This window comes from Phacochoerus africanus, chromosome 4 (assembly GCF_016906955.1).
Source record: "Phacochoerus africanus isolate WHEZ1 chromosome 4, ROS_Pafr_v1, whole genome shotgun sequence".
Lineage (NCBI taxonomy): Eukaryota > Metazoa > Chordata > Mammalia > Artiodactyla > Suidae > Phacochoerus > Phacochoerus africanus.
Genome location: NC_062547.1, coordinates 43503847 through 43513575, shown reverse-complemented (window position 1 = coordinate 43513575; position 9729 = coordinate 43503847). Strand labels below are relative to the sequence as shown.

At 45.0% G+C, this 9729-nt stretch overlaps 1 protein-coding gene and 2 non-coding genes across 3 annotated transcripts; all 3 read right to left on the bottom strand.

The window, feature by feature from the left end:
* Positions 1 to 3892: 3892 nt before the first annotated feature.
* On the bottom strand, positions 3893 to 6734 carry RPS13 (ribosomal protein S13). The gene is made up of 6 exons (XM_047776197.1): positions 6615 to 6734; positions 6426 to 6474; positions 6164 to 6242; positions 5058 to 5227; positions 4578 to 4678; positions 3893 to 3972 (listed from the first exon to the last, which is right to left on the bottom strand). The coding sequence occupies exons 1-6, from the start codon at positions 6635 to 6637 to the stop codon at positions 3939 to 3941; spliced, it is 456 nt and encodes a 151-aa protein (XP_047632153.1). The 5' UTR covers positions 6638 to 6734; the 3' UTR covers positions 3893 to 3938.
* On the bottom strand, positions 4163 to 4253 carry LOC125126627 (small nucleolar RNA SNORD14). Its single transcript, XR_007134722.1, has one exon. It is a non-coding gene; the product is annotated as a small nucleolar RNA SNORD14 (small nucleolar RNA).
* On the bottom strand, positions 5382 to 5472 carry LOC125126628 (small nucleolar RNA SNORD14). The gene has a single exon (XR_007134723.1). It is a non-coding gene; the product is annotated as a small nucleolar RNA SNORD14 (small nucleolar RNA).
* Positions 6735 to 9729: the final 2995 nt, after the last annotated feature.

The window sequence follows — 9729 nt, the reverse complement described above, 5'->3', positions numbered from 1 at the left end:
CACGATGGGAACTCCTAGTTTCTGGTTTTTTAAGGCCCCACCTGTGGCATGTGGAAGTCCCTGGGCTAGGAGTAGAATTGGAGCTGCAGTTGCCAGCCACAGCCACAGCCACATCAACACAGGACCCGAGCTGCATCTGCAACCTATGCTGCAGCTCACAGCAATGCCAGATCCTTAACCCACTGAGCAAGGTCAGGGATTGAACCCACATCCTTATGGACACTGTGTTGGGTTCTTAACCTGCTGAGCCACAGTGGGAACTCCCAAGTACATGGTTTTATTTCAAGGTGATGAAGATATTTCAGAAGTAGATCGGCGTGGTGGATGCACAATGTACTAAACGTCACTGAATTGTTCACTTTAAATGATGACTTTTGTAATATGTGAACTTCAATTAAAAAGCAAACAAGGAGTACTGCCATAGGGTAGTGGGTTAAGAATCTGACTGTCATGGCTCTGGTTGCTGTGGAGTTGCAGGCTCAATCCTCAGCCCAGGGCAGTGGGTTAAAGGACCTGGCATTGTCACAGCTCCAACACAGGCTGCAGCTGTGGCTCGGATTCAATCCCTGGCCCAAGAACTTTCATATGCCATGGGTTTGGACCCCCCTGCCCCCCAACGTTATATGTCAGAAAAATAGCTGAGATGAAATGGTTGCCCTGGAGTTCCCATTGTGTTTCAGTGGGTTGGGAACCAAACTACTGTCCACGAGGATTTGGGTTCAATCCCTGGCCTTGCTGAATGGGTTATGGATCTAGCGTTGCAGCTCTGGTCTGGCGTTACTGTGGATGTGGCGTAGGCCAGCAGCTACAGCTCCAATTTGACCCCTAGCCTGGAAACCTCCATATGTCAGAGGTGCAGCCATTAAAAAAAAAATTTAATTAGGAGTTCCTGTCATGGCTCAATGGAAACAAATCTGACTAGTATCCATGAGGACGCATGTTTGATCCCTGGCCTTGCTCAGTGGGTTAAGGATCCGGCATTGCCATGAGCTGTGTGTAGGTCACAGACATGGCTTGGATCTGGTGTTGCTTTGGTGTAGGCCGGCAGCTGTAGCTCTAATTCGACCCCAAGCCTGGGAACCTCCCTTTGCCGTGTGTGGGGCCCTAAAAGACAGAAAAAAGAAAATTAATTAGACTAATCCATTTAAAAAAGAAAAAAATCATTAGGGAAAAACACCAGGGACGGTATCAATAAAGTTCTTCAAACTTCTATAGCAAAAATACCATAAATAAGATCAAAAGACAGAGAATTGGCTTGTTTGTCTTTTTAGGGCCGCACTTGTGGCATATGGAAGTTGCCAGGCTAGGTGTCTAACAGGAGCTGCAGTTGCTGGCCTATGCCACAGCAACACGGGATCCAAGCTGTGTCTGAGAACTACACCACAGTTCACCTTGCAGCAATGCTGGATCCTTAACCCACTGAGCAAGGTCAGGGATTGAACCCACGTCCTCATAATGTCGTGCCTCGTTAACCACTGAGCCACGACAGGAACACCAAGACAGAGAATTGGGGAAAATATTTGTAACAGATGAAAGGTTAATAACAATGTCCCAGAAGAGAAACTGGAATAGGGCATAAGTAGGCAATTCACCAAAAGTAAACTAAAGATATTCATAAGTCATCAAAGAGGTAAAGCAGAATATCATGGAGTTCCCATTGTGGCGCAGCAGGAATGAATCCGACTAGTACCCATGAGGATATGGGTTTGATCCCCAGCCTCGATCAGCAGGTTGGAGATCCAGCATTGCTGTGAGTTGTGGTGTAGTCTGCAGATGTGGCTCAGATCCTTGTTGCTGTGGTGTAGGCCGGAGGCTATAGCTCTGATTCAACCTCTAGCCTGGGAACTTCTATGTGCCACAGGTGTAGCCCTAAAAAGAAAAATAAAAAAGCAGAATATTATTGCCTGTCTTAACATAAGTATAAAAAATTTTCAAAGGATGTAAAGAAATGACATTCTTGGAGTTCCTGTCGTGGCTCAGTGGTAACAAATCTGATTAGTATCCATGAGGATGCAAGTTCCATCCCTGGCCTCTCTCAGTAGGTTAAGGATCTGGTGTTGCTGTGTGCTATGGTGTAGGTCACAGACATGGCTCAGATCTGGCATCGCTGTGGCTGCGGTGTAGGCCAGCAGCTGCAGCTACAATTTATCCCCTAGCCTGGGAACTTCCATATGCCACATGTGTAGTTCCCCCAAAAAAAGACATTCTCATACACTTTTTGAGTACTTATCAATACACATTTGAAAGGTAGTTTTACAAAATATAAAATATATGGGAGTTCCTGCTGTGGCACAGTGGGCTAAGAATGCGACTGCAGCAGCTGAGATTCAATTCCTGACGAGGAACTTCCACATGCTGTATTGCACCAAACAAAAAAACCTGTGTGAGGTTCCCATCATGGCGCAGCGAAACAAATCTGACTAGGAACCACGAGATTTTGGGTTCAATCCCTGGCCTCCATCAGCGGGTTAAGTATTCAGCATTGCCATGAGCTGTGGTGTACACAGGCTGCAGACTCAGCTCAGATCCCACGTTACTGTGCCTGTGGCACAGGCCGGCAGATGTACCTCCGATTAGACCACTAGCCTGGGAATGTCCATGTGCCGTAGGTGTGGCCCTAAAAAGCACACACAAAAAAAGGAAATGAGGGTGGAGCTACGCCTCCAGAGCCCAGCATCCCCCAGGGTATTAATGCTACATTGGTCTCATAAGGAACTCTGGAGTTCCTGTCGTGGCTCAGGGGTTAAGGACTAGCATCCATGAGGATGTAGGTTCGATTCCCAGCCTTGCTCAGTGGGTTAAGGATCCGGTGTTGCCATGAGCTGTGGTGCAGGTCCCAGACATGGCTCAGATCCTACGTTGCTGTGGCATGGCCAGTAGCGACAGCTCCGATGTGACCTCTAGCCTGGGACTCTTGATACAACGAAGGTGTCCCCCCACCCAAAAAAAGCAAGAACAAAGGACTTTGCCTATGATTTCAACCAGTTCTGATTACTGCTTTGGGTAAAGTTTATTATTAAACACTTACTCAAGTGATAAACCCTTAGAAAAAGGTGGTACCGCCACATGGCTTGCTTGAAATTTCCAAATCCTGAAGGAATAAACCAGCCAGACATGTTTATCACTTACTGGTCCTACATCCTTGAACTCAATCCAGTTTTCAAGACTTGCCTCTCACACAGGATTACCCATGTACCTCATTTGGTTTTAAGAATTAAATGAAACATTCTGACAACACCCAGCTAAGTAAATTTTAACTTGCCCAAACATTGCAAGGGTCAGGAAGTGGAGCTCATCTCAGATAGTTCTTTGCATTCCCTAAAGCCTTTCTTCCTCATCTTCACCCTCACCCACAAGACTGGATCAAATACTGCTTTCAAGTTCCCTCCAAACTAAAGATGCCCTCCTCCACACACACTATGGATAACATCATAGATCTACCTCTAATACATTAAAATTACTGAGAAACATCTTTATCATGACATCAAAACAATAAACCAAGAGCTCCTTTGTGGTGCAGTGGGATCAGCAGTGAATCCACTGTGTCAGGATGCAGGTTCGATCCCTGGCCCAGCACAGTGCAAAGAATCTGGTGCTGCAGCTGCAGCTGGGATCTGATCCCTGGCCTGGGAACTCCATGTGCCAAGAATCATTGCAGTAGATCAGAATAAACCATTACTTTAGTCTCTACCAACACCCACTGGGCCCAGCCTTGTGAACATCAACTACTTTTGAAACTATAAACTGCTCAACTAGTTGAGCAGTGAAGGGATGCAATGGATGGATGCTATCTTATTGCTGCCTGTGAAATCACACAATCCTAATTATGCTAAAACACTTTAACATCGAAAAAGATGAACACAATTTTTAAGGAAAGAAATACAAAACATACTTCTAATTAAACAATGATTTTATTGTTTTGCATAAAACCAACAAGTTTATGCAACCAGGGCAGAGGCTGTGGATGACTCGCTGAAAAGAAAAAAAGGAAAGGGAAGAAGAACTGAATTAACAGAAGTCCCTCATATTCATTCACAGAATCTCCCGAAACTAATGGAGCAATTTCCTAACAGCTAAAATAAACCCCGGATATATAAAATAAAATACACCTAACTGATCAGTTCCTTAATCAGTTCATTGAGCTCAAGCATAATGAAGATGCTCACTCAGACATCCAAGGAAGAACTGGCCAACATAAAGAAAAACCTTTCTGGTGGAAACTGCGAATGTTTGGAAATCAATCATCATAGTGAGCAATCGATGCAAAAATTCATACAACACAAACACCTGGGAGTAGACCTAAGAACGAACCTAAGATTGATTAAAAAGGCCTGTTTGTGTTCTGAATCAGTAGATTACAGAACTAGACCCTTTGCTGGTCTTTCTAAATAAAGTTTCAATGGAACCAGCCACACCTGCCCACCAGTTTTTGTCTACCGCTGTTTTCTTGCTACAATGACAAAGCGTAGTTGACCATATAGCTTCAGTCTAAAATGCTGCCGGACCTTTTACTATGTTTAATATATTCAGTATCTAGCCAACTCCTGTTCTTTTTAACAAAAAGGGCTCATACTTACTATTTCCAATTTGGGGGAAGGACTCGTTTGGTCTTATAATATCGAGCCAACCGGTGAATACGGCTCTCAATCAGAATCAGACGGAATTTAGCATCTTTATCCTAAAAATAAAAATGGGCAGAATTCAGGTAAACCACGAATAACTAACATTATTTTAACAGCAGAGTGTTTAGACCCCATGCACTTTAATGAAAAGTAAGCCAGTGCCCCTTAACAGAATCAGAGGCTAGGGTTCCTGTGACTAGATTAAGTCCCTAAAGGAATTTAAAGCTTTGAAATAGAAGACTTAACAAGCTGAAAATAAACACCTCAACATTTTCAACCAACTGAATGTGTTGCATCTAGGGAGCCTCGCTCTGGAAGAATTTTTATTTCAACCAACTACCTTGTACATTGTTTGTGCCCTAAATCATCTTAGATAATTCAAATCAGATAGACTGTGTTTTACTGAAATACAGTAGTACAGTTCTGTTCTCTTACCTTTCTGTTCCTTTCAAGATGCTTTCGAACAGCAACAGCTTTCTTAATTAAATGGTAGAGATCCTCAGGAAGATCAGGAGCAAGTCCTTTGGACTTAAGAATCCTCAAGATTTTATTGCCTGTCACAAAACGTACTTGTGCAACACCGTGTGAGTCTCTCAGGATCACACCTGAAAAGAAGTAACAGAAATTCCCACACCATACACACAAACTGAAGCATGTGATGTCAGGGTCTAAGATCTAGTCACTTTCCCAGTTTCTCATTTGTAAAAACAGGACTTACTTTTATACAATCAGACACCAATATGAGAAGGCATGCAAAGCTCACTCAGACATCCAAGGAAGGTTTACCCAACACTAAGGAAAACCCCTTCTGGTGGAAACTGCGAATGTTGGAAGACCATCATCACAGTGAGCTTGCTGGATTACAGACCACCACCACCAACAAAAAAAATCAAAGAGGTTCTTCGAAATAGCACCATCTGACTGCTTGACAGCCTATTATTTATTTCCTATTTGTATGTGATACCTCCACCAAACTATAAACTCCAGGAGAGTAGACATGTTGCCCTTTTTTTTACTTCTGTATTCTGGGGATCCAGAACCACATAGCAGAAAAACATCTGAGGAATAAAGCTATCTGCACAAAAGTCACACACAGCTGAGGTCCAAAGCACATCTAACTGTGAGAAAAGGACAAAGACTCAATGTAACTAATTCCAACGCCACCACCAACAGCTGGGTGATTTGGGGCTAATTATATAGCCCAATGTGCCTAAGTTCCCTTAACTAAAAATAGGAAAACCACTAGTATAGTTGTCAGAATCGAAGTCAGTATATGCGAGGGCTTAGAACCTTACACCTAAGAGGGTACCCAGCCCAAAGAAAACACTCATTAAATTTCGGCGAGCATTTCAATCACTTTACCGTCTTCCACGTAAGAACTTGACAGTTCGGCAAATGAAAACTAGGCCTCGGTCATTAAGAAAGCCAGGAAAAGGTGGAAAAGATTTTCAAGCCACGTGTAAGATATTTACTCTCAGACTCTTTTCCAGCAAGTTACACGAGGCCAGGCGGAAAGGGCTACATCAGACAAAACTACTCACCGATCTGTGAGGGAGTCAGGCCCTTCTTGGCCAGCTTGTAGATCTGCTCCTTCACGTCGTCAGACGTCAGCTTCAGCCACTGTTTATAGAAAAGAAAGCAGCCTTAAGACGAAAAATCAGAGATGGAACCGAAGCACAGCGGTCCTGACCGCCCTGAAGACCCCACACTTATGCACACGTGGTCTCCCTCCCCGCGCCACTTCCCTCGAGTGACGACTGGCACCCCCTCCCGGCCTCTCCCCGGTCCCCGCAAGCCACTTACGGTGGGGACGCTGCGGCGGTAGGGCAGAGCCGACTGGGACAGGCCCTTCCTAGAAAGAAAGTCTCGGCGTGAGGACGCGATCCGCACCACAGCAAACCCAAACCTCACCCCCTCGGCCCGCTGCCCACACTCCCTCTTTACCCAACCCCAGGACCCAGCCCTGCAGCCCACTTGCAAACCCGAGCTCACCCCGGAGCGTGCATGCGACCCATGATGGCGGCGGTCAGGCAACGAAAAAGAGAGAGGAGGTGGGAGCGCCGCAGGAAGCCACCCTGCACGCAGGAAGTGACCTCACACGTCCTCGCTTGCGGGAGGAGGAGCTGCTCTATGTGGTTCCTGGCGTCGGCGTGACTACATAACCCGAAATGCATTTCAACATGGACTACACGTCCCGTCATGCATCGGTACCGGGGGGGGCGGTGCCTGACCAGAGCGGGAAAAAGTTCGTCTCCCGTCCGGGCTGTGAGCTCTGTGAAGGTGCTGCCTCCGCCAAAGTCCTGCAGTTTGGATCCCGGATTGAGACTAAGCACGCAGCAGATTCGGCTGCAGGGGTTGGTAGATTTGGTCCCTTCCCGTAGGGCCGTTATCTGCGCCCTTGCAGCCTAGCGAACTTGGCCTCCCAAAGTTCAGCCATGAGCAGTTTTTCGTCCTCGCACCAGCGTCAGACTTTGTCTTAGCCCTGAGTTTCTGAAAGTCTGTACCTTCCCTTAAAATTTCACAGGTACATTACAGTGGTGATGAGTGCGACTGTAAGTAATGGTAGTGGCTCCGCCTAGATAGCGATGACATTTCTTTACCTCAAATCCTAGCCTTTCAGTGGAGGGATCACTGACTACGGAGCATCAGCCTAGCGATTTGAATCAGGCCCTGGCGAACCCCCTACCCGGTACCTACTCATCCACCTGGGACCTCTTCACTCTTTCCCCCACCTTGGGCGGTGGGGCGCTTGGCTGGGAGGGGAGGAGTGCGGGGCCTCACGGAGCCGCGTCCGAGAGAGCGTTGGCAAACATGAAAGAGATTTGAGAATAAGACTGCATGGATTACAGTACATTTATGTGTGATTTGGGCAGGTCACTTACTTACTTATACATGAGGTCTTTTTGTTTTTTGTTTTTTGCTTTTTAGGGCCACACCCGCGGCATATGGATGTTCCCAGGCTAGGGGTCCAATCTGAGCTTCAGCTGCCCGCCTCCACCAGAGCCACAGCAACGCCAGATCGGAGCTGCCTCTGCGACCTACACCACAGCTCACGGCAGCCAGGATCCTCAACCCATCGAGCGAGGCCAGAGATTGAACCCCCAACCTCATGGTTCCTAGTGGATTCCTTTTGGCTGCGCCTGGACAGGAACTCCTACACATGAGTTTTTTGAGTCCTCCAGCATTGCCGGAATGATTTACCCTCAACCTTCCGACTCACCACAGTTGTACCTTGCAGTGGAATAATATATGTCTAAGATATAACCCATACCAGTGCTGGATTGTTTTGAAAATACCACTCTGGTTAAGAAAGAAAAAAATCAGTTGTAAAAAGACCACTTCTAATAAGGATATATAGGAATGTTTACTCGTAGTATAGGAATTATAACTGTTTTCAGGGTTTTTTGTTTTAGTCACGTTGAAGCCCTCCAGTAGTTTTCAGTTCACCTTATCTTTCCATGATTGTATATTCAGTAATAATAAAAACAAGATGTGTGTGAATTTTAATGAAATGGTATTTACCTTCTATTGCCTTTATGTGTCGCATGATGAGAACTTTTTGTTCATTACAAACTGGAGTTCCCGTCGTGGCTCAGTGGTTAACGAATCAGGCTAGGAACCATGATGGTGGCACTTTCGATCCCGGGCCTTGCTCAATGGGTTAAGGATCCAGCGTTGCCGTGAGCTGTGGTGTAGGTTGCAGACGTGGCACGGAACCCGAGCTGCTGTGGCTGTGGCGTAGGCCTGCGGCCATAGCTCTAATTAGACCCCCTAGCCTGAGAATCTCCATATACCACAGGAGCGGCCCTAGAAAAGGAAAAAACAAAAAAACAAAACCCTTATTTTTTAAAGACAAAAAAAGAAATTATAATTTTACTATCTAAAGGCACTGTTAACACATTTGTTAAAGGCAGAGTTTCAGTGATCAAATGGTTTCTGAAAATTGATTTATGAATTTGTAAACGTTTTATAGAGGTAAAATTCACATACCATAAATGTCACTATTTTAACCATTTGAAAATGTATAACCTAGTGCCTTTTCATACATTTACAATGTTATGCAACCATCACCATTAATTTCAGGAATTTTCATCACGTTAAAAAAGCTTTCTATTCTTTAAGCAATCACTCACCAGTATCTCCTCCCCCACAGCCCCTGGCAACCACTAATCTGCTTTTTGTGTCCTTGAATTTGCCTATTCTGGACATTTCATCTAAATGAAATCATACAATATGTGACCTTTTCTTTGTGGTTTCTCCCATTAAAACATTTTCAGTTCTTGTTGTGGCTCAGTGGAAATGAATCCGACTAGTATCTAAGGATGCTGGTTCATTCGCTGGCCTTGCTCAGTGGGTTAAGGATCCTGGGTTAAGGATCCGGTGTTGCTGTGAGCTGTGGTGTAGGTCACAGACACAGCTTGGATCCCGTGTTCCTGTGGCTGTGGCAAAGGCTGGCAGCTGCAGCTCTGATTTAACCCCCAACCTGGGCACCTCCATATGCCGCACATGGGGCCCTAAAAAAAATTTTTTTTTCAAGTTTCGTCCATGTTGCAGCATAATGCTCCATACATTATGGCTGAATAATATTCCATCATATGGCTATATCACATTTTATTTATTTATTCATTTGTTGATAGACATTTGGGTTATTTCTGCTTTTTGGCCACTATAAATAATGCCATGAACATTTGTGTACTAGTATTTGATTACTTTTTTTTTTTTTTTTTGCCACACCTGCCGCATATGGAAGTTCTGGGGCCAGGGATTGAACCAGCAACACAGTTGTGACCTGTGCCACAGCTCTGACAACACTGGATCCTTAAACTGCTACACCACAAGGGAACATTCTTGAGTATCTGTTTTCAGTTCTCTTGGAGATTATATATAAATGAATTGCTGGGTCACAGGGTTAACTCTGTTTAAATTTTTGATCACTGCTGAAGTGTTTTCCACAGCAGCTGCACCATTTTACGTTTCCATCAGCAATACCTGAGGACTCCAATTTCTCCACAGCCTCACAAACACATTTAAAAAATATGAGTGATATGATGACTGATAATTTGTGTTTGCTTTCTGTTGAGTTTTAAGAGTTCTTTATGTATTCAAG